Below are 25,923 nucleotides of genomic sequence, written 5' to 3'. Positions count from 1 at the left end.
AAAGGCGGAACGTGCCTTGAAATGAACACGACATTAGAACCCTCTCATCGTAGCCGCTGGAAATTACATACCCGACCCAGTAGACCGAATGGTAAACCGTCGACGTCGCCCAAAGCACGTCATTACGGATCCTCCTGATCCATTAACGGTGCTTTTAGGCACCACAAGCACCGGTCACCGTCCTCGTCGAACCCGTCGCTTGCGACGAAGGGCTCGACGAGCGAACTAACCCATAGACACAGCCCACGCGTTTCCGATCCGGTGGTAGATTCTGCGAAGCACTGCTCTTGCTAGGGTCAGTGTTAGCAACTCTCCGGTTGAGCCCCGCGAGCTCACCTACTAACGTTAGGGTGAAGCTGAAATAGCCTCTCAAGGCTATCAGCATAGGTAGGGAAAAAAAAATGAAATGAACATTCGTTCGACTGCGTTTGCCCGGTGCACTTACTACGTTGTTACGTTGTGTGATTCAGTGACTGTTGTACGTACTGGTTAAAGATTGGATAAGTGAAAGTGAATTAAGTTATCATATTGTTGATTAAATCAGGAATCAAAAAGTGACCTCCTTTTACTTGGTGTTTAACAAAATAATGTCTACCCTCAAGCTTACACATACAAATTCAAATGGAAATAAATTAACCTTATAATTTATTTTGTAAGCCTTTGAAAGAGCTGAAGTTTGTACTAGGTTCAAAGACCTGTATTACTGATCTCCAGGCTCCCTCCTTCTTAAGATAGATTAGGTTAGGTTAAGTCGTGAACAGATGCTGCGGACTAGTGTTGAGAGATCATTAGGTGTTATATTTTAAGAAAGTCATTTTACGTGTGTGTGCGTGTGTGAATGTGTGTGTATTTGGATGTGTGTGTGTGAGTGTGTGTATATGTGGGCGTGTGCGCGCATGCATGTTGTATTGTGTATGTGTGAGTATCTGCATCTATGCGTGTTTATTATTACTATTACATAGGTATAAATAATTTTTTGCTTAATTGGGCTCGAAAACAAAAAGCAGATTACTTCACAGTCTGGACTAAGTTCTCTGTTTGCTCGTAGTCTAGGTCGCGAAGCCAATTTGTTAGTGCATGTTTGCATTGGGTCTGTGTCATGGGGTATATATTGATCAGCTTATTGATTTTATTGTATATGAAGCTACTTAGGAAGCCATAGAAGCGTTGAACTAACGATGTAGAAACAAGTGTTGTGGGACGCACACCATGCCCACGCCGCTGACTTACGAGCAATGTCAGATCGTATGGAGTTTTCGAGTGTGTAGTCATAATAAGATTAAGAATAAATAATTTACGGACAGAAAGGACTTTACAGGTTTTGTAAAGATCATTTGTAGGAAACCTATAAGGGAGCCGCCATCCAACTTTTAAAATACATCTCTGGGCACGTTCAAGTTTTAAAAAGTGTGTTTTGGAAGACCCGCCCCATGCCACTATGCAGTACTGAGTGACTGATTGACAGTGCGCTAAACAAACGAGTGTAAGTACGTTCCTGTCGGTAACATGACGCAGATTTTTAAAAATGTAAGTGAGTTTGCGTAATCTGGACGACAGAACGTCAATATGGGAATGAAAGGATAATAGGTCATCGATCTGTATACCCAGATACCTAATGCAATTTGTCCTGGCAAGGGAGGGGCAACCGCAGGCAGTTTGTCCAAGAGCGTTACAGGAGTGGGCTATAAGTGAAAAAGGCGAAGATGATATTTTACCACGCGTAGACAGGGAAAAAGTGACGTACTTAGTTTTATCCACGTTCAGTGTCAGTAGATTTTTAGACAGCCAGTCAGTTACGGTGTTCAGGCCACATTGAGCAAAACTAAAAGCTGCCTCCCAAGAACTGCCATGAAATACGAGAGCAGTATCGTCAGCATAGGTGTAAATAGACCCGTTTGTGATATTTAGTTGACATAGGTCATTTATATATATTAAAAATAGGGTAGGGACGAGAATACTGCCCTGTGGCACTCCATATGCTATAGGGAGTTCGTCACTGATAAGGTCACTGATTTTGACACATTGACGTCTGCCCGTAAGGTAGCTCCTGAAAAGAGAAAGCTGATTGCCTCTCAACCCAACGGCTTCAAGCTTAGTTATGAGAGTTGGGATAGAAATCGTGTCGAAGGCTTTAGCTAAGTCCAAGAATATACCAATTACTTTGTTCTTTTTATCTAGTTTTGTGACAATTTCATTAGTTAAGTTTAAAACTGCATCGCTAGTCGATATACCAGAGCGGAAACCATATTGAGAGGGGGAGAGAAGGTTGTATTTGTCTAAGAATTTTATGAGTCTATGGTTCATAATTTTTTCCAGAATTTTTGAGAGGGTTGGCAGAATAGAAATAGGTCTGTAATTGTTCGGCAGACGTCGGTCCCCCGTACCCTTATAGATCGGATGAACTACTGCAAGCTTAAAGACGTCGGGAAAGACTCCAGTAGAAATAGCCAGATTACATAAAAACGTAACTGGAGCTAGAAGGATGTGTTTAAATTTTTTTAGAATTATCCCAGAGATATTATCCGATCCAGTGGCACAGTCTGTTCTGAGGCTATTTATTAGGGTTTCTATCTCGGATTGGTCAGTTTCCAGCATAGCAAAAGTTCTTAAATGAGAAAACAATTTAGGTACTTTTGAGTGTGTTTTTTTTGCATGAATATTTAGAGCTAGTGAACTACCGACATTGGCAAAGTAATGGTTGACCGTATTAATAGAGTTTGCGGGTCCTGCGTGTGTGAGAAGGTCGTTCGCATGGGTATTTTGTTTTTTGGTATGTGTTATAGTTTTAATCGTTTCCCAAAGCTTCTTATTATTGTTTTGAGAATTTATTATTTGGGCCCTATCATAATTGCTCTTAGCGCTTTTTAAAAGAGATGTACAGTAGTTCCTATATCTTTTAAAAGTTAATTGAAGAACTTAATTGTTAGGATATTTTTTCACTTTTTTGTGTAATTTGTCCCGGTTTCGGAGGCATCTCAGAAGCCCCGGAGTCATCCACAGTTTTCTGAGCCTTTTGCGACGTGGTACAACTTTTAGACTCGTGTTTTCAAGAATTATGGTATTAAGAGTGTTAATAAAATAATTAGTAGCTACGTTAGCGTCAGTGGAGTTGTATAAAAGGGAAAAATCAATTTGAAGTAATTTTTCATTAATTTTATCATAGTCAATAAATTTTCTTGTTTTATTATTTTGAGTTAAATTATTAAAAAGTTGACTTTGAGTTTAAAATTATGTTTTGAGAATTTTAACTTTCTTTTAATCTGTTTTGTACCAAAATCTTCATTAGTATGCTGGAGCTTTATTGTGATGTAAATCGGGTTCCAAAAATATTTGCAGATTTTTTTTTTAATTTGAACTTCACTCATTTTAAATGTCCTTAGATTTTCTAGTTAGTAAATTCATTTATATATTTTTTATAGTACTGATTTAAATGAACACTGTTATAATTTACATACAATAACACGTTTTTTATTAGAATATCATACTTTGCTCATTTCTACTAGACGTTAACATTCGAGTAACATTACAATACTCAACACTGACAACTTAGTAGAGTGACGTCATAATTAGTTACAAAGCGTCACGACACTATATGTAAAAACGAAAAAGTTAAATACAGGTTATAGAATTAGTGCCAGATTTTTGCCTCTCAATCTGTTATTTACACGTACATTTTTGGACGGCCAATGAAGGCAAGCCAAAGGTTTCAATTATCCTAATCAGGGTTCACGTGAGCACCAACAACAACCACACATTATCTGCTCTCTCCTCTAACTCAAATATATTTTATGGAAACTCAAACTATTGTACATTGCTTGTATTATTGCAAGCATAATTATCCATCTGATTATAGGAACCCATTGCATTTTGTGACGAATTAAACCTCGGATCGACTGAGTTTTGGTGTCTTATCATGTGTGAATACGATGATTCTGTCACCGCCGTAACATTATTGTATTGATTATAACGGTCGGAGTAATTACCAATGTGAGGCATTGCGTTATTGCACGGATTGAAGCTTTGACGAGGGCGACCATGGCCACCATATCGGAGAGAAGAATTGTTATTGTTGGAGTTATAAACTTCTTGTGAACTTCTTCTACCGGAGCCTTGTTTCTGTTGGGAATTCTACAAACAAAACAGAACACTACAATCACCTGATTAAAAATTCATCATATTTGGTAAAATTGACAAAATCATTATGGTTGTTTGTTTACCTGGTAAGAGTAATCCATTGAACCCTGCGTGTTGTAATATGGCCTATTAACCGATGCAGTTTGATTCTGCGGTAGCTGGAAATTGTTTTGGTTTTGCGGAAGTGGTTGCGATGAATTAATTTGAATATTTTGTGCAGGAATAGCGGGGAAATTAGTAATCGCACTTGCAAAATTTTTCTGCGGCATGACTGCCTGGATATGTGGCATTGCGAAAGGAGTCTAACGTGGTGCAACGATCTGAGATGGTTGTTGTACGGTATTGGTGTTTTGATTTGTTTGCTGCGAGTAATTATATTGTTGGTTAGGTCGACAAATTATTGAATGCACGTCTTGTGAAGGACAGTGCGGCTGGGAGACGCTCTTGAGCTGAACTTGTAGAGCAGGTTCGTTTGTCTGCGTACTAACAGAAGATGAATAGCCACCATCGTTTACTGATGTCGTAAGTTGGAAAGTCGGGGGGTTTAGAATTGTTCTTATTTCAATATTTGGAACAGTCTCTGTTGATTTATTTGCAACAAGCGGCTGCTGACGGGTTTTATTTTTTGACTCCAAATACTCCTGGAGGCATACTTTTAATAGCTCTATAAGTTTCAGTACATCGATTCCTGCTAAATTAAGTTTTTCCAGAATGATTTCTGTGGGCATACTCTCTACTTCGTTCGCTACTATAATGTGACCCTTTGTTAAAATTTTCAGTAAAAGCCCGATAAAGCTTTTGTTTGCTTCGCTCTGATCTTCTAAGATTTTCAATACATTAGGATTAATGTTAGGTGTACCGCCGTCATCATCATCGTCCAGTAAATCAATAGTTTCTGAAGTATCTTCATAGTTTCTTTGAATTTTAGAGTTATTATTGACATCACTATCTTTGTTGGCCAATAACGAAGATAAACTTGATATCGTTATATTGCTGGCCCTTAGAGATGCGATAAAGTTTTTCTCTTCATTTACAATAATATTGTCATCGGTGATGGTTTCAGCATCTTTGGTTTTTGTTAAATTAAGTGCGTTAACACTTAAATTTTCATTAGCACTTTTCCCTGCCGATAAATTAATGGCATCATTTTGTAAAACAGTACAATTTAAAGGCAGTTCGTTAGACTTTTTCGGGTCTTTAAATTTAGTTTGCGTGATTTTAACATTTGGATTTATTTTGTATTTTTCTCTCAGTGCTACTACTGGATTATATGGCAGTTTAAATTTGGGTTGTTCATAAGGTATGCAAAATTTTGGTAAGCCGGCGTCGTTGATTTTGGTATTTTCTAGTGCTATTTCTTTATTGGTGTTCATAAGATGTGGATATTTACCGCCAACGATTGTACTTGTGCGATAAATATTGTCAAAATGTTCATCATCATTTTGTGGATTTTCTATGATAGCATAATCCATGTTTGGTTTATTCGGTTTATTGGTTCGCTGTTTCTTAGCTTTCGATAGTTCATAATCGGGATCACTGTCTATGTATGGAAGGGATTTCCCTTTAAGTCCTCTAGACATCTTTTTCTTTTTATTCTCTAAGTACTTTTCGTATCTATAACAAGAACATAAATATCCAAATCTCTGTATTGAAAATAATAGACTTAATTTAAAGGCTAATTTTTGCTACCCGAATTCATCATCTCGAAGGACCAATATTTTATACTTAGTATAATGTAGCATTGCTTCGATTTTCGCGAGTCGTAAATGTGATTAAAACTACTTTTACTTAAGTGTTAAGTTTATTTAGGTAACGTAAAGTGTACTTTTTAGTATTAGTAGTAATAGGCAGCTACTTAGTTGTGCCTCCGGCAATTCCAGTGTGCATAAGCAATGGAAATCAATTCTTAAAAGGGACATATATATATACGTATACTTGGACAACTTATAGCAAATGCAGCAAATATTTTAGTAAAATGTACTTACATTTCTATCGGAAGCGAAACAGGCAAAGACTGTTTTTCGCTGTTTTTCTCAAGAGAAGAACCTAAATGTTAATGTAAATTCGTTACCTCGTTATCGTTTTTACTTGATTGTTCGGTGGCATTCAGCCGTTTCGACGATCTTAAATTTTTTCGGCAACCTAATACTTTAGTAGCACTTTCGATCTTTTCTCCCCTTCTTTTTCTTTTCATCATTAAACGAAAAAAAAAAACAAAATAATACTATCTCTATTTAAATTTACAGAAGCAAACTGAATAACATTTCTTACAGAGCGCCTGGATGAAGATTTTAAACTTTTATGCGGAGTGAGGTCGCGATCGCTCTGTCTCTGGACGACACGAGAATGTACTGCCTTTGTGAGAGGTCCGGAGCCATAGATTATACACTTAATATATTTGAGATAGATGCGCAACTCTCATTTTTATTTTTGCTTTAGTTAGAGCCCAGGACAGCAGGCGTCGCTGCTGTCGATTATTAATCTCCCTACCCCCCACCAGGTGGCTTTTTTAGTAATTTTAATATTTTTTATAATTAACTCTCTTTATGAAAAAATCTTATCGTTTAGAATCGCTGAAATTCCCGGTAGTACTTATGAAATATTAAAGAACGTTTGATTGTGTTCAGCATTCTAATCGATAAGACCTTTTCATACAGAGAGAAAACAGTTTTTTTAAATAAAAAGCTGTAATTCTCTGTAAGCTATTTAATTTCCCTATATTACAAACAATTTACTGTTAAAAGATAGTATGAACGTACAATTGTATAAAATTTCGAATAACAATAACTCCTCTAGATTAATCCTACTAGAGTACTTAATAACATTAAATCGAAAGTTATCTAAAAGTTAATTAAGTCTAGATAATCAAATCATTCAATGTCACTTAAGTCATTTGTGCGAAATATAAACATGTCAGCTTTCCATTACAAACATAGTAGACAATTTGAATTAAATTTAATAAATTTGTTTCTTAACTATAGCAGTTCTTGCTTAAAGTTGATCGTGACAGATCATGACCTTGTATGAAAATATTACATCTATAAACACTACCTATGCTTCGTCATACAATAATTGTCATTTATACTAGCATTGTAGAGATAATACACACACTAAAGTGAATACTAAATTATTCTTAGCATTCTTATAAACATTTAGAAATTTAAGAAACGATTAACCCACAATCATGTTCATAACATGTGACATTTTGTTCTGCACAAACGTTTTATTACATGATTTGAAAAACAAAAAATGTTTAAAAAATGTAATGATGATTTAAAGTACTCTTAAATATTGATAGTTTGTACTTAATGACGCTTATAGTAATCTTAGACATGATTACATTAGTTATACTTTTATTCCCTATCTAAATTATTTCTATTCTGACGTTTCTGATGCTTTAGCTTTGGTAATACTAGATGAAACAAACAGCAGATTGAAAGAAAATCATCTTAAAGTTAATTACATTCATTACAAACCATTAGTTTACATTTTGTTAAAAAAGAAACTGGTGTTCGTTACATGCAAATGAATTATAAACATACACATGCAAACATAAAATGTAAATTTATCTTTTAATCCAAATTAAATGTACACTAATATTACATCTAAATAATAGAAAGGGTTTCGAAAATTTTTATTGCACTCAACAGCAGACGAGCACGCAACCCGGCCCGTGATAAGTGGTCACCAGTGCTTATAAACTTCAGCAGTGCCATAGGGGTTGCTGTCTATCACTTAAGTTTTAATAAATTATTAATATACTCAGTCACAAGCATATTGATTTCACATAATGAAAATGTAAGAAACATAATCATGTTTGGGCATTTTCATTTATATCTGCTCATACAGAAAACACAACTTAGCAAATATATTCCACAGTAAATCTAAATAATTGCAAATAATGCTTTTAAAGACCGTTGACTTTTGATCATTAATTAAAATCATCTTCTCGTAGAATTTACAAAAGGTTATTTACAAAAATTTATATCAGTATTTTCATATATTACTAACTTACTAATTACAACTATTCAAACGTAATACTATAACTATAAGAACTAAACAACCTATTTTAAAACAAAATTGGCATCAATTTAGTTCTTATGAACTATTTCAATTATTAATTTATCAATTATAAACATATTTAAAAAAAATTAAGATCCCTTGAGAGTTCACGTTCCTTGCTGAATCAGTTTCTCTTCTGAAACGGAGAAACAAAGTATCTTAAGTATGTAACAAATATTGAAAAAATACGACCATGAAAAATTTAGTGTTAATGTAATCTTACTTACAAATTAATATATTACATAACACGTTCTGGTTCAAATATAGTGCATCAATATTTTCATGTTTCAGACATTTTAGTGCTCCTTATAATTTTTCCATAAAATTTTGTCATTATCAAACCTTTGTCTACAAAAATAAAAACATTATTTTATATTGGGTAGAAGGATGAACGTGGTCACAGGCCACTTGGTGTAACTTAGTTATCAAACACCAGGAAACAAAACGTGAATGCCATCATCTAACTTTGGATGTGAGATCAATTGTGCTTATTTTATTTAAACAGGAAAGCATGACTGATTGATCATTCCAAAAAACTAGTTCGGGCCCACTTGACAATAAGCATATAATACGCTGAGTTGCAAAACATAAATACTTCCACCCACTCGAGACAATTTTATTATCTGAGGTGTGTGTGTGATAGTACGAGACTTAATACCGACTGTTTTGATCAAAACTTAACATATATGATAGCTAGGCAGCAGAAATAGGAAGGACCATTAGTTGGTGCTAATTCATTTAATTATATTATGAATAATAATTATGTTAGCAAATAATATACCGGGAAAATAGTGTAAACTCACCGTTATCAAGGCATCCGAAATAGCATTTCATTTTCGATCTTCGAGGCATGCTGATTTTTAATAATAAACATTCTGTAAGAAATGAAAATAGTTACACAGGCTTACGAAACGCTAACGAAGAAAAAAGTATTGGAGCCAAGTTATGTCTAAAGAGAATTCAAAACAGAGTTTCTCAATGTCTAATCGTCTAATATTCTCATAAAGCTAAAAGTTGCTCTAAATTAATACTACAACGTAAAATAACTCACACCAAGACCAAAAAAAAACGATTTAAAAAATTAAATCGTTACGACATTTTGAAAACTTTTTTTTTTTTTTGAGATTGTTTTACGGCCCTGGAATTTTGAAAACTTCAAAGCAGTGTTTCCACTTACGTTTTTTTTAACACATTTTACCCTAGTTTCTTTTGAATTTACCCTAAAATTTCCTAGACAACTTTCATAAATCCTTTATATGAGTCGACTATTATCAAAGCCGGCAATCTGACTTTTGGACAATGATTGGTAAATCAGAAAAACGAATTATTGACTTTATATTCCATTGGCAGTCACAAAACTCTTCGGAACGACATCTTAGATAAATAACAGGTTAACTATTAACCTTTATTTAATGCAGGTTTTGAACCGTATTCTTTGAAGGAGACGATTATATTCAAATAAATCTGTATTGACATATCAATAAAATTTTTTTGTCCAAATGCACAGATTGCCACCTTTGATAATAGACGACTCATATAGAAAGCGTAAATAAAATACAGAAAATAAACCACAGCATATTATTTAATGTAGGTATATATAATATAAACGCCCCCAGAAGATCATAGATCTATAGGATTAGAATTTTCAAGGAAGTCGACGCATTGCTTTTATATTCTTTTGCTGCACAACCTAACACTGTTCGGTTCTAAAATTGAGCAATTGTTTGCTGGCAAAGTTGGGAACTTTCTATGAAGCAAGCCGTTCAGGGTTTCATTAGAAAGCCTGTTTCTTTTGTCAGTTTTTAAATTTGAGAACACTGAATAATCTTTCCACCTCAGTCTTTGAAGAAGGAACTGCTAGCAAAAGTGAAATGACAATTACAAGGTTTTCGTAAATGAAATTACCATAATGATCTTTCATGGTACATGAAGTACCTGTATATTACAATACAAGTAAGTTCTGGTGACATCAACGAAAATAGGTAAATAAAAATTTGGCGGATTATACTTATTGGGATTCTGGGGAATCCCTAAGAAAAAGCAGTGGCTTAATCTATGATTTACTTTACTAGAGGGTTACTGTTGAATCAAACCTTTATAGTTTTTATACACAACTCTGTTTTATTTTTTTACTTGTCAACTCGACTTAATGTCATTCTCTCTCCATAAAATAAAATGTTCATTGTTTTACTTTAATTATCGTTTATTTTAAAATTCACAACAGTTACTAGTATAGGCTTTGCTTTTTACCCCGAAATATCCTAAATCCTGGTATTTTTTAAATTGTCTTTATCATCCAAAATATCAGCTATTTTTCCCTAAAAAAGGGAGAATTCCCTAAAAGTGGAAGCACTGCTTCAAAGTACGCTACATTTTTTATTGAGTCAGAACTCATATCTGCCATCTAGTGAGTTTATTAGATCATTAATGCCTAAAAGTTACAAAAATGACGTCGCCACAGGAGTAAGATGACGCTAGTTGTATGTTATTTTCATTTGTATGGGAGTTGCACCCCCCTGTCCGGAGCGACTGCCGAGTATCTTTTGACTCGTGTTGTTCTCAGAGAGGCCGGCCCTAACCGCTATCAAACTATCCGACCAATCTGAGGGCAATGCGCGCGCCGCCACCCTTTTCCAACTTTGAATTCACCTGGAATTACCAGGAACCCTATCGAACTAGTTTGCGTAGCTGTATATGCATTGTAGTAATTCATTATATGCAATATTACCAATCGATTGAGGCTCCTGCTGCACTGTGCCTAGAATTCTGGGAAGGACGTCACAAAATTTTCAATACGGCAGTCAGACTTTTTTTAGTTTTTGAGCTTAAATCTAATTTCTTATCAGAATAGCGATCAACTGCAATAAGTATTTTAACACTTATAACATATTTAAGTTATAGTAATATGATTTTATGATATAATAATATGATTTTCCTCTCGCAGGTCTGCTGGAAGAGATTTCTCAAAGAAATAAGCAGTGCCTTTGTACTATTTCTCTGTACTATGTCTTGTTTTCTGTGTGTACATAAATAAATAAATTAAAAAAAATAAAAAAAAATTATAATTAATTCTCAAAGCTACACAATGATTTTCTTGTTGAACTCGTCCAATAAAAAAGCTTCGGGAGATTTCGATCTATTTTTAGAACACGGTAGGTACCAAATATTAGTATAAGCACTTTCGTAGCAGAGGTTTAATAAATTTACAATTGAATTAGTGCAATTATTGAAGTCACCAAAAAACAACTGTAAAAAACCAATCCAAAATATAAACCTAAAAAAAAGTATGATTCTCGAAAATTATAATAAAAAAAACGGAATTTATTTACGAAATGTACTTTTAAGATGAATTTTTGAATTAAAAATTATAAAAATAAATAAGGTTGCTTACTATATCTGTCCTGCTCTGAACGACACAACACCCGTGTTTGGCTTCGTGAAACCGACTGAAGCTGAAGACTGATCTAATGAAAGCGCTGAAACAATCTATGTACGGGTTTCGAACATAACGGATCTATCTGCAGGATGTGTACGATGCAGTTTACATAAAGCGCTCAAAAACAAGCTTGCTCTACGTCTGCTAATGGAAAACTGAAATACTCTAGTAATCACTCAATTATTTAGAGATAAGGTCTAATAGATAGTGGTTTTTATTTTGTGATGTTCTTAACACGTAAAGGCGTTTTTTCGTATACATATTATGTATAATCGTTTTATTGCAGATTACATTTATTGTATTATATTAATACGGTCTCATAGGTTAGGAACTGAAATATATTTTTTGGAATTTGGAGCGCTATGACATGTGCTTCTTCCGAAGAGGCTTGTGGAGAGTACTTAATGGTAGTCAGCCGCTAGGCTCTGCCCCCAGCATTACAATTTTTTACAGTTACTGGAGCCCAGGGACATCTACACCATAAATGCGCCACCCACCTTGAGATATAAGTTCTAAGATCTCAGTATAGTTACAACGGCTGCCCCACCCTTCAAACCGAAACACATTACTGCTTCACGGTAGAAATAGACAGGGCGGTGATACCCACCCGCGCGGACTCACAAGAGGTCCTACCACCAGTAATTACGCAAATTATAATTTTGCGGGTTTCATTTTTATTACACGATGTTATTCCTTCACCGTGGAAGTTAATCGTGAACATTTGTTGTGTAACCATTCACGGTAGGTAACCACGACGGTAACCATCAGGAGGGCCTGGTGGGGCCAATAAGGTATAGGGTATGCCAATAAAAAAAAAGAATACTTACTATATAAGAGCGTATTTACGTTCTTGTATGTTCGTTTCATTTTTCTTGCTATAGATAGCATAGTCCATTATAATAGGTGATAGCCGTACTCAATACGGTTCCGACACCAAGCTGCGTTTACCGATGCAAAGATTGAGGTTGAGGTTTTTTAATACGCTTTTATTAACTTCAGACGTATGTATGTTTGTAACGGAATCTTTGAACATGATTTTGACCCCTTCAAAACGTCCGATTAACTCGAAATTAGGTATATTTATCGAAATTTGGTATACTTATTAAGGACCGATGAAAATTAAATATTAAAAAAAAATTGAAATACAACTAAAAAATTAAAAATAAATAATAGTTTGAAAAACTAACTAAATACGCTTTTATAGAAAATCCAACTAAAAAATAGAAAATAAATTTTAATAAATTTGAATTAAAAATAGTGTAAGAAAAAATTATTTTATTGTAAAAAAAGCGTTTCCGAACCACGTACTAACAATTAAGGAATATTCATGGCAGTATCAATACACAATACAATAAAAATATAATAAAACAGTAGAATCCGATGTGTCTCTGTGCATTGAGGACAACTAATATAGAAACTTATAATAAAGACGTTGCTTTTTGTTTGTTTGTTTATTTGTCCACATCCCCGGATATACGGAACAAATTTTATGTAATTTTCGGGGGTGGACAGAGATTATAGCTTGCAGAAGAATCTAGGGTTGTTCCATTAAATTCAGCCTTGCGATTCTGTAAGCGTTGTTTAACAAACTCGCACGTGAATTTGGTGTGAGTTTTCAAATTGGCATTCTGTAAATTTCATTGTAGTGACGAATCTACACTAGCGCCCCTCGCGGGAGATCAGAAGTGAATTGAATTAGCAAGCGTGAGTTTTTTTACAATGTATGAGTTGACGTTTGAAACGGCATTCTGTAGTGCAAATCACGTCTAATTTCGATAAGAACTTCGCATCGCAACATCATTTTATTTGTCAAATCAAAAGTTAGTGTTTTAAGTATTTGTTGTGAGTGAGAATATACGAAAACGTAATAAACCACTGTTAATTATTAAAAAAATACTCTTATTTACCAAAATTGCAATTTAGAATAACTTTATTCTTCATCGATATTTTATGGAGTGTATGTTTTTATTGAAAACATTGTTGAAAGAGGCTGACGCTACGGATCAGCGTGAAATGCGTCGAAAAGCCTACGAAATTCACAATTTATCACTTTTAACTTGAGATGACGACTATGTAAAAGTATAAAGAAAGTGTATAGATTGTCGAAGGATCTAAGAAGCAGTTAGGATGTGAATTACACCCTTTCATGAAGACCACTAAAAGTCAGTGAAAAGGACTTTCAACTCTTCTAAAGGTAGGTACTCCACGTGGTAAGATTGTGTCTTTATGTATAAAATAGGTACTTTATAACATATTAGTAAAGTTTGCCCATTTGTTTATATCCAAATCTCCCATTATTGTAAAACAATACCCCTAAACCAATCTACCAAAAATATCCTGAAAGAATACATATTAGATTCTCTAATAACTATGTGTATTGTATAATGAAAATTTCTTATTTTCAGTTATTGTGCACCTTGTTATTTTTGGTCAATTGAAGTTACCAAAGAAATCATAAAAGAAAATATAAGAACATATTTGTCCCAGACATCCCAGCGTACTTCTGAGGTTGTAGAGGCTCTGAACAACCCAGCAACTATATATAAATATTTAAGATTCCCACAGAATGCTCAATAATGGCAAAAGTTGAAGGAAAAGCGAAGAAAAAAGAAGGTGGTTAAAGCTAAATAAAAAAATTTTTTCTTCATAAAAAATTACCAATATTAATACATTAATATTGGTAATTTTTTATGAAGAAAAAATTTTTTTACAATTACAATGCTAAATATTGCAGTTTTTATGAAAAATTTAGAATCCTTTGGGTTATTGGGTGTATTGATGGGAAATTGGTGGCCTTAAAAAGATCTGCTACCAATAAAAAATGGTTTTACTGTCGCAAAGAATATCATGCAAGAAATGTACAATTTGTAAAGCTATTAATATTTTTCGAAATTCTGATAATATATGTAATCCATAAACGAAATGTGTATTAAGAACCTAAGTATTCAGATTGTATTCATTTCAGTGAAATTGTAATTGTGTATATTGCTATAATTTATTGTGAAATTTAGTATTTATCTTAAATAAACTGGGGTAGCAAGGGGGCGTGTAAATAGCCCTCCTGCGGCGGGAGCATATAAAGCGGGGTTGTAGAAAGGCGTGTAAATAGCCGTCCTAAGCGGTATGTGACAAATGTTTGTCACTTATATTTAGCGGAGCGGTAAAACTATATAGCGGTAAACAAAAGCTAGTAATCAAACTAAAGATATAAATTAAATACACATAAGCGAGCGGGCGGGCGAATGATTACACGGAAGCAGCAATAAAATGGCAATAAATTAAAAGAACTTGCACTCACCTGTAGACCTTGCCAGTGACTGTCGTGCGGGCGTCGGCGATGGAAGCACGCGGGCGGCGGGGGGGGTGACGAAGCTCACGTAGCTTTTCGTAAGCACAAGCACCACATAATATACAAGTGCCGCCATCTAGGCAGCTAGCGGTAAAGCGTGATCGATCGGGTAGAACCACGCTTTGGATAGTCGCGGTAATTAGTAACTAACAAACTCCAAAGGTGGCGCCATCCCAATAATTCATTAGCATCCTATTACTAATCCGCGCGCAACCATAAACTTTGAGTTATAATGAAAACAAAATAAAATCTACTAGATTAGTCAACGACAGCAAGTAATGACCATTATAATTATTTAACATCTTTTCGGGCTTTCTGTATATGCTCAACGTTCCAACCTTATGACACCTTTTGCTATATTTTTTTTCATTGTTTAGATCGGTGGACGAGCTCCCAGCCCACCTGGTGTTAAACAGTTACTGGAGCCCATAGACATCTACAACGTAAATGCGCCACCCACCTTGAGATATTAATTCTAAGGTCTCAGTATAGTTACAACAGCTGCCCCACCCTTCAAACCGAAACGCATTACTGCTTCACGGCAGAAATAGGCAATAATGCTATGCTATGCTAGCTAATACCTGCTAATAATAGCTAGCTAATGCTAATACGGAGGAAGATAGTCCTGAAGCTTTGTAGCACCGCCTTCATACCACTGCCCATAACTCAGTAGAAAAAACAATAGGTATGTTAAAGAGTAGATTCGATCGGGTAGAACCACGCTTTGGATAGTCGCGGTAATTAGTAACTAACAAACTCCAAAGGTGGCGCCATCCCAATAATTCATTAGCATCCTATTACTAATCCGCGCGCAACCATCCTGCCCGCCTTGAAAGTTCGCAGGACTTTCAAAAAATATATAAAGATACTAAGATAGGAAACATAAAGCTTAAATAGCGGGAAGTTATTCGAAAAGAAACAAATTTTAATTAATAATAAGCCATCATGAATGTTTACGAGTAGAGTTGAAGCGGTTGATGACATGCGGTACTCTAATTTATTCTAGCGGTAGCGGATATAATTTTACAACTGGACGTTTAAGAAATCCAGATTTCGTTTTTACCAAAGCAACGCGTATAATGTTATCGACACCTGGATACACCTCTTGTATAACGCCAAGTGGCCAGCGGAGCGGTGGAATGTCATCTTGATGAATAAGAACTACTGTCCCAACCTTCACGGGGTTATCTGATGTACACCACTTCTGTCTGACTTGCAACGTATGCAGGTACTCTAATCTCCATTTCCTCCAATAGGAATTAACCAAACTATCTAACAACGCTTTGCGATTAGTTAGACTCATCTGATTTGCGGACAATTCAGACGCGGGTAAATACTGCAAAGGAGTGGACAACAAAAAATGTGCGGGTGTGAGAATTTCGGGGTTGGGATCTGCGGATAAAAGACATAAAGGTCTGGAATTCATAAGACATTCTACTTGATTCAACACAGTTAACATCTCTTCGTAAGTGAGAATTTGTGCGCCTATTACTCTATTTAAATGGGTTTTAACGGATTTAATGTTTGATTCCCATAAACCTCCAAAATGTGGAGCCCGAGGTGGGATCATCTTCCAAATGATTCGGTATTTAGTTAATTCATCATTCCATGCGGATATAAAATTATTTGAAACTAGAAGTTTGTACATTTCATCTAACTGAGCCTTTGCGCCAACAAAATTAGTGCCATTATCTGAATACATGAAAGAAACTGGACCTCGACGAGATATAAAACGTTTGAAAGCGGCAAGAAATGAGTCCGTTGACAAATCCGAGGCTAACTCAATATGTACAGCCTTTGTCGTTAAGCATACGAACAGGCAAATGTAAGCCTTTTGTGAATGATGACCACGTTTGCGTACAAGCGTTATCTTAAATGGGCCCGCGTAATCTACTCCAGTGTGACAGAAAGCTTTGGCCTCCATTACACGGCTTGACGGAAGGTCAGCCATCATGGGAGTTGGGTGTGAAGGTGATACTCGAAAACATGATTTACACATATGCACTCTTTTTCTTATAACGTTTCTAGCGGACAATATCCAAAAGCGTTGACGAATAATAGACATCAAAAGGTCCGGACCAGTGTGCAAGTTTGTATTATGAAAATAATCAACAATAATATTTATTATGTGATCGTGTTTTGGCAATAAAGCGGGGTGTTGCGTTTCAAACGGTAAATCAGAGTTCGAAAGTCTACCCTGAATACGTAAAATTCCATCTTCGTCAATAAATGGACTAAGTTTACGAATATTTTTCGAAGGTAAATCTAATTTTCTAATGCTGGCAATATCATGACCAAAATATTTAGCTTGAAGAGCTCGAATAATAGCTTTCTCAGCAGTATTTAAATCGAATGCGGTTACAAACTTGTTTCGCGGTAATTTTCTTATAAATCGAAGTACATAAACAACACAGCGAAGAAGTTTTGACCATGACGAAATTCTCAACCCAAGTTGATATATTGGGGAATCTTCGACAACAGTTAAAGCGGTAAGTGTTACAGATTTTTTCATTTCAGGTTTTTTTTTTTTTTTTTTTTTTTTTTTTATTGCTTAGATGAGTGGACGAGCTCACAGCCCACCTGGTGTTAAGTGGTTACTGGAGCCCATAGACATCTACAACGTAAATGCGCCACCCACCTTGAGATATAAGTTCTAAGGTCTCAATTATAGTTACAACGGCTGCCCCACCCTTCAAACCGAAACGCATTACTGCTTCACGGCAGAAATAGGCAGGGTGGTGGTACCTACCCGTGCGGACTCACAAGAGGTCCTACCACCAGTAATTACGCAAATTATAATTTTGCGGGTTTCATTTCTATTACACGATGTTATTCCTTCACCGTGGAAATCAATCGTGAACATTTGTTGAGTACGTATTTCATTACAAAAATTGGTACCCGCCAGCGGGATTCGAACACCGATGCATCGCTAAACACGAATGTACCGGACGTCTTATCCGTTAGGCCACGACGACTTCAAAACTTCAGGTATGTCACTTCCAGATTTACAAGGTACAAAAGGTTCAATAGGCCATTGTGAAATAGGATAGCAGGCCCAAGAAGGACCCTGCCACCAAAGCGAGTTATTAATAATTTGTGACGGTAAAAGACCTCGTGACACACAATCGCTAGGATTTTCCTTACCATTAATATGAAAAAAGCGGTCAGGTGATAAATTCTCCTGAATTTGAGCGATGCGGTTTCCTACAAATATTGACCATCTATGCGGGGAAGATTTAATCCAAGAAAGAGCAATTGTAGAATCTGAGAAAGCGTATATAGCGGTGATAGGATGTAAAGAATTATAAGCGTTATAAATAAGTTTAACTAATTTTGACAAAACAAGAGCGGCACAAAGCTCAAGGCGAGCTAATGTAGTTATCTTAACCGGAGAAACCTTTGATTTTGAGCACAATAATCTTAAAGTAATATTTCCTGTGGGATCTGTAATGTGTAAATAAACAACGCAACCGTAAGCGTTCAAGCTTGCATCACAAAATGCAACAATATTTACTTCACAGTCTTTGGAAACTCCAATATGGCGCGGTATTGCTATAGTTGAAAGCAATGGAAGCTCTTTCACAAGTGAAGAGTAGCGGTAAATAATTGTATCTGGAGGTGTATCATCCCAGTCTATTTTAGAATTCCAGAGTTCCTTAATAAGCAATTTAGCGAACAGTATAACTGGAGCAACTAAACCAAGCACGTCGAACAAGCGTGCGACTAAAGATAATATTGTTCTTTTAGTGCACTTTTCATTAGTGTTTGAGCTCGTCATAAAAAATGAGTCATTAGCGGGAAGCCATGCAAGGCCTAAAACTTTCATGGTATTATTAGCATCATCAGAGAAGCTTACAGAAGAGCGGTGCGTTTCTGGAAGGCTATTAAGAAAGGCAGTGGAGTTACTTGCCCATTTTGTTAAATTAAAACCTCCTGATTTAAAGAGTGAAATTAGTTGTTTCGATAGTTTGATAGCTGAAATATCTTCGTGTAGGGATGTGACGAGATCATCCATATATAATTGAGACTCAGCTACACTAGCGGCTTCTGGATAACGATAACATTCTTCTGATGCTAATTGACGTATAGTATGCATTGCTAAATAAGGTGATGATTTTAAACCAAAGGGCAGACAGTTAAAAGCGAAAATGCGAAGTTTATCATTTTTAAAGCGGTACAATATTTTTAAATATTTATGGTGGTCTGTGGTCACCCTAATGCGTAAGTACATTTGTTCCACATCAGCGCACAATGCCACAGGGAATAAACGAAAGCGGAGTAAAAGCAAAAATAAGTCTGCCTGTAAATTTGGACCAGTATGCAAGACGTCATTAAGTGACAGTCCACTAGATGTTTTAGCACTAGCATCAAGAACTACACGTAGTTTAGTGGTAGTCTTGCTTGGGCGGATAACTGCATGGTGCGGTATATAATAACCGTTATCGGTTTCCTTAGCGGTGTCGTTAATTTCAGTTAAATAACCTTTACTAATGTAATCCTGTATAACGATATCGTAATCATCGCGGAGTGAGGGTAATTGAACAAACTTACGTTCGAGCGAAAGAAAACGGCGGTGAGCAACAGTATAAGACTTGCCCAGGTCGGCGGGATTTCTACTAAATGGTAACTCAACCGTATATCGGCCATCATTATCGCGGGTAATTGTAGAAATATATTTGTTTTCACACTCGGCTTCCTCAGGGCTAAGATGACGCTCATGAGGAATCTCCTCTAATTCCCAAAATTTATGTAAAAATGACTCAAGGTCTTTATGCGTTATAGATGAGAAAGTTTTATTTAAAGTGAATGTAGAATGAATTTTAGTATTTTCGAAAGCGGGTGGATTATCAATATAAACTGTACTAGATAGTCACAAAGAGGTATTATTATCATTTATGACAGAAAAATTATCATGTTGCAGTTTCATAATGCCAGTGTAACTCACTTCAGGTACGTCACCCATAAGAACATAACCGAAGGTTGTTTCTACGGCAGGTGGCGCTAGTGAGCCGGTATCTATACGATTACCTAAGTATATATATGGAAATAACTGAGCACCTAACACCATATCAATCACACCTGGAACGTTCCAATTTGAATCGGCAAGCGGTAAATTACGTATATGATTCATATTTGAGGAATTTATAAAATAAGCGGGTAATTTATCTGTAATACAGTCTACTACTAAAGCGTGAATATAATATTTATTAGGAGAAAATCTAGATTCAATATTTAAATAAACATATCCGTGAATCGGGCGAGCGGTTAATCCAATACCTCTAATATAAGAATTATTTAAAGGTATAATCGGTAATTTAAGTAATTTACAACAATTGACAGTTATTAAATTATTTTGGGAACCATTATCTATTAAAGATCTAACTATTTTACGTTCCCCTTTATTCGAGTGAGCGTATATTTGAGCGGTTGATAATAAAATATTACTATTCGATTTTATTTCCGAACTGTGAGTCAACGTGGTAGCGGTCGTATTATTTTGTTGTTGTATCGCTTTGTTAGAGTGTGAACAAGTATTCGAAGCGGCATCATGATGATCGTAACACTGAACAACAGGTTGAGATTGAACCTGGGACCGACCGTAATCGGACCGCGCGGCATCACTCGGAATTCCATGTACCTGCGACCGACTGACCTGCCTGTCCATGTCAGCGTAGTCATTCGATGGACTGGGTACGCTTTTCCTATTTCGATTCGCCCGTTTATTACCAAAACACAATAAAGTATGATGATATTTCTTACAATTATTGCATGTTAACTTTGATTGACATGCTTTTAATGTATGCGATAAGCTTAAACAATTTATGCAACCCTTGTTCGATTTAATAAAATCATAACGTGCTTGCGGTGAAATCATATTTTTAAATTCATTACAACGATATAACTGCGTGTGGTGCGAGCTCGAGCAAAGATCGCACGTAGACAAGGATCTACCTGTGCACGAAACCGGTTTGTTAACCCTTTCAGTGCGGACTGGGTCATTATAACTATTAGAAATAAAAGATTTATGATTTTTAGATTTCTCTATGTTACATTTCGGTGCAGAGCGTTCTAATATTTTAATCTGATCCTGTATGAATTTAATAAACATTTCAGTTGTGGGTATTTCAATACCACGAACCGATGCTTCAAAAGAATGTAACGTTTGAGGATCCAACCTTCTCAGTGAGCATTGTAATAAAATAAAATCAGTTAAATCGAGTAAATTTAATTGTTTTAAAGCGGCAATCGAAGATGAAATTTTTTCAATGAACATATTTAAACTATTTGCGGTAGGTGAACAATTTTTTAAATCTAATATATTATTCAGATAATGACATCCTAAAGCTCGTTTATCCTGATATTTACTAATTAGATTCGACCAAATAATATTATATGTTTCACCTGTGGGTATTATACCAGCGGTTAACTTTAATGCACTATGTGTTAATTTGCCCATTAAATACTGCACACGTTGCGCATCAGACAGTTGCGGGTTATCGTGAATGTTAGCTTTAAAAGCCTGGTAAAATGTTTCCCATCCTTCAAGAGAGCGTCCGTCAAAGGAAGGAAGTGAAATTGTTGGCAATGTTACATTTATGGCGGCGGTAGTTCTCATTACATTTGACGAATCACCAATTGTAATTTTGTTACGAGCGCGTCTTACGTAATTATATAACGTGTCAAAAGACGATAAAGCTGCGTATTCAGGCTCAACTTCGGGGTTTTGCTTTAAATTTAAATCATTGATATCATCCAAATTGCTTTCAAATCTAACACGCATGTCATCAATCGATTCTGATTCGGCAAGAAAAGTTTCAATTAATTCCGAATCAAACTCCGAAATATTTTTTGATTTATTATATAAATCATTAATTTGTGCAAATACTAAATTATTCTTCGCGATAAGTTTCTTTAGTTGTCTATTTTCCATAATGAAGTTTTGAAATAACTGACTAAAAACTAACACTAAATGAACTAAGTTAATAAATATAATTCAATATGCGGTTACGAGTTATTATTACTAATAGCGATGAATGTAATTAACTTTTACATACAATACAATACTGTAACAAAATGGCGAATGGGGGTAATCATAAATTAATTCTAATTTTAATTAAAATTTAAGCTGGATCTAATCCAGGCTCGCAGGACCAAACTATGGGGTAGCAAGGGGGCGTGTAAATAGCCCTCCTGCGGCGGGAGCATATAAAGCGGGGTTGTAGAAAGGCGTGTAAATAGCCGTCCTAAGCGGTATGTGACAAATGTTTGTCACTTATATTTAGCGGAGCGGTAAAACTATATAGCGGTAAACAAAAGCTAGTAATCAAACTAAAGATATAAATTAAATACACATAAGCGAGCGGGCGGGCGAATGATTACACGGAAGCAGCAATAAAATGGCAATAAATTAAAAGAACTTGCACTCACCTGTAGACCTTGCCAGTGACTGTCGTGCGGGCGTCGGCGATGGAAGCACGCGGGCGGCGGGGGGGGTGACGAAGCTCACGTAGCTTTTCGTAAGCACAAGCACCACATAATATACAAGTGCCGCCATCTAGGCAGCTAGCGGTAAAGCGTGATCGATCGGGTAGAACCACGCTTTGGATAGTCGCGGTAATTAGTAACTAACAAACTCCAAAGGTGGCGCCATCCCAATAATTCATTAGCATCCTATTACTAATCCGCGCGCAACCATAAACTTTGAGTTATAATGAAAACAAAATAAAATCTACTAGATTAGTCAACGACAGCAAGTAATGACCATTATAATTATTTAACATCTTTTCGGGCTTTCTGTATATGCTCAACGTTCCAACCTTATGACACCTTTTGCTATATTTTTTTTCATTGTTTAGATCGGTGGACGAGCTCCCAGCCCACCTGGTGTTAAACAGTTACTGGAGCCCATAGACATCTACAACGTAAATGCGCCACCCACCTTGAGATATTAATTCTAAGGTCTCAGTATAGTTACAACAGCTGCCCCACCCTTCAAACCGAAACGCATTACTGCTTCACGGCAGAAATAGGCAATAATGCTATGCTATGCTAGCTAATACCTGCTAATAATAGCTAGCTAATGCTAATACGGAGGAAGATAGTCCTGAAGCTTTGTAGCACCGCCTTCATACCACTGCCCATAACTCAGTAGAAAAAACAATAGGTATGTTAAAGAGTAGATTCAGGTGTTTGCTGATCTATAGGGTGCCAATTTACCACCCTGATAAGGTAGCAAAAATAGTTGTTGCGTGTTGTGTTTTGCACAACATTTGCAATTGTGCAGAGCTGCCAGTTCCCATGATCTCAGATGATGAGATTACATGTACATTAAGGTGGTCACGTTGAATTACTTTGTTAAATTCTACTAATTAGCTTACTTATAGTGTGAAGTAACTTCAAATATAAATTAATGATTTATAAAAATAGTTTTATTATAGTTTTATTCAATAGTTATATACAATAATTTTGAAATTTGTTTGCATCAGTAACTTATGTGGAAATACAGGTTTAAAATTGCTAGCTGCATGTGCTAATTCCACCAACAGTTCATCCTTCTTGCAGATAGTCGACTATTCATTCCCCCATGGTTGTAAGTTTCATTAAGTTATATATGGTACTGTGTTCAAAAATGCTTTGGACGACACACATATGAACACCCTGAATCTTCACCTGCAGTTCCTCTATCCACAAAATTCTCTTAGTAATTTGAGTACACTCTGCTTTTCATTGTAAAAGTGGTGAAATAGCAGGTCAGGTGTTGAGGTGCTGAAAAAAATAATAAATTTATTTAAAAACAAGGTTAGTTAAAAAAACCCTGTTTACAATACATGCAACAAAATGTTTTTATTAACAAGTAACAGTGTTCGCGACGGACATGAATAAATGTAGAATAGATACTGTTCGCGACGAACATAAAAATCATAGTTGTTCCCGACGGACATTTAGAAAAGTTAGAAATAGTTTTAGAATAACAAATAAATAGATACGTAAAAATAGTTATAGAAAATGTCCGTAATAAATAGTTATGTTAGAAATAAGTTGACATAAAACAGAGAATAAATAGAAATAAAGAATAGCCAAATAGACAGTACGTTAAAAATAAGTTAGCATAAAAATGTAAATAGATAGTTAAACATGGAAACAAGTAACTTTGTAAATATTTTGTTTGAAAATAAAGATTGGTCCTCGTGGTCTTTAATTTGGCGTGGGAACGCGGGAGCGAGTCACAATACGGGCGAGCGCTAAAGGAGCGACCAGGCAAACAATAGGCGAGCGAGGCGGCCGAGAGAACAATAGACGCCCACCGTGCTCGGACTCATAATAGCGCTGGACGAGTGCGCGTGGGCGACCATAAATAGAGGGCCTACCTCGCTGCAAATTTCAACATTTTCAATTCCGTTTGCAACGCTGTCGAGTCCGGACGTGTTTTCTCGAATTATTGTCGCTGCCGTCGCGAACTTGTGTTTTGGTTTACACGACATTGTCGCTGTCGCGTCGATCGCGACTTTGTTGTGAATTCCTGACGCACGGGCGCTGGCGTAGCGACCTTGGGTCGAAAAAACATTTCGAATTCGTTTGTTCTGCATTCGAAAACGCCAAATTCACATTCATTCACTCATTTCATTATTAAATTTATTTATCTATCCGTCGTGCAAAACAGTCTTTTTAAAGACTAAAAACCCCGCTGCGATCACCGCTTGTTGTGGCACTCACAACCCAGTGGGGTCCCCCACCTTCCCAAACTCTCCACCCCAATCCCAGCTGACTGCCGTTTTCACGGCATAGGCATCCCCCCCCTGCAAATCACTGCTGGCAAGTACAGCGCAGGGGGTATAAATCCCACTCAGGGGACTCGCCTTTCGGCGAGTTTGCTTTAAGTCCCGGGGACGCCCCCCCCGGGCACAATCACCATGAGTGACGCCAACGGCGCGCTCTTTTTTAAGTTCGTCCGCGACCTTTGTCCGGACATCGTCGCGAAATTCGAAGCCTACAAGGCCGGCCTTGACGCGCCGGCACTCCGCGACTCTCCGTTGTCGCCCCCCGCGCCGGTACCTCGCGACTCGCCGATGTCGCCCCCCACCCCCGCGCCCGCGTCGATCGCGTCTTCCGAAGCCGGCTCCGGCTCCGACTCCGAGTCGGAAATGGAGTACGAGTCCGCCGCGAGTCCTCAACCGGGAACCTCGGAAGGGTTCACCACCGTCGCGCGCGGTAAAAAACGCGCCCGCGCTGTGGATCCGCCCACGGCGCCCAAACAACCAAAGGCCGCGAACGCCTCGCGGCCCAAAACCGTAATAACCCCGGACTCCCCTCGCCGCGCAACCCCGTCGCCGCGCCCCGGGCCCGCGCCCGTTCGAAAAGTTCCCGCGCCGCCGCCGGTCATCCTGCGGGAAAAATCTTCTTGGGATCGCGTGTCCCTGGCCCTTAAGGCCCAAAAGATCAATGTCGTCCATGCGAGGAATATCCCGCATGGAATTCAGATCAAGGTGGAAACATCCGACGACCATAGGTCGTTGACCGCTTACCTCCGCAAGGAACGCATAGGTTATCATACCTATGCGCTCCAGGAGGAGCGCGAACTCCGCGTCGTAGTACGCGGAGTCCCTAAAGAGCTCGACGTAGAGCAAATTAAGAATGACCTGGTAGGTCAGTCCTACCCCGTCATAAGCGTGCACCGGATGCACAGCGGGCGCGACAAATTCGCGTATGATATGGTGCTCGTAGCACTGGAAGCCACACCGGAGGGCAAGAAAATTGCCTCATGTCTCCGCACCGTGTGCGGCCTATCGGGGGTCACCGTAGAGGCCCCCTACAAACGCGGCACTCCCGGGCAGTGCCACCGTTGCCAACTCTATGGCCACTCCGCGCGTAACTGTAACGCGCGACCGCGTTGCGTGAAGTGCTTAGACGATCACGCGACCACCGACTGTTCGCGGGTCAAAGA

The 25,923-nt window shown here is 37.1% G+C and overlaps 1 protein-coding gene and 1 long non-coding RNA gene across 4 annotated transcripts; both read right to left on the bottom strand.

Moving 5' to 3' along the window:
• Positions 1-2,758: 2,758 nt before the first annotated feature.
• On the bottom strand, positions 2,759-6,482 carry LOC134201810 (uncharacterized). 2 transcript variants are annotated; one of them, XR_009977067.1, is made up of 3 exons: positions 6,406-6,482; positions 4,218-5,748; positions 2,759-4,128 (listed from the first exon to the last, which is right to left on the bottom strand). XR_009977067.1 is itself a non-coding variant. In XM_062677029.1 (2 exons), the coding sequence occupies exon 2, from the start codon at positions 5,712-5,714 to the stop codon at positions 4,437-4,439; it is 1,278 nt and encodes a 425-aa protein (XP_062533013.1). In that variant the 5' UTR covers positions 5,715-5,748; positions 6,406-6,482; the 3' UTR covers positions 2,759-4,436. The 2 variants fall into 2 exon arrangements, 1 of the variants encoding a protein (XP_062533013.1); XM_062677029.1 differs by having other exon boundaries at positions 2,759-5,748.
• Positions 6,483-6,825: 343 nt separating this feature from the next.
• Positions 6,826-9,446, bottom strand: LOC134201781 (uncharacterized). Of its 2 annotated transcripts, XR_009977042.1 has the most exons (4): positions 9,248-9,446; positions 9,000-9,071; positions 8,424-8,544; positions 6,826-8,332 (listed from the first exon to the last, which is right to left on the bottom strand). It is a non-coding gene; the product is annotated as an uncharacterized LOC134201781 (long non-coding RNA). The 2 variants fall into 2 exon arrangements; XR_009977041.1 differs by having other exon boundaries at positions 9,000-9,443.
• Positions 9,447-25,923: the final 16,477 nt, after the last annotated feature.

Source organism: Bombyx mori, chromosome W (genome assembly GCF_030269925.1).
Source record: "Bombyx mori chromosome W, ASM3026992v2".
Classification (NCBI taxonomy): Eukaryota; Metazoa; Arthropoda; class Insecta; order Lepidoptera; family Bombycidae; genus Bombyx; species Bombyx mori.
The sequence above is the reverse complement of the archived record's forward strand: the minus strand, read 5'-3'. Positions and strand labels throughout refer to the sequence as shown.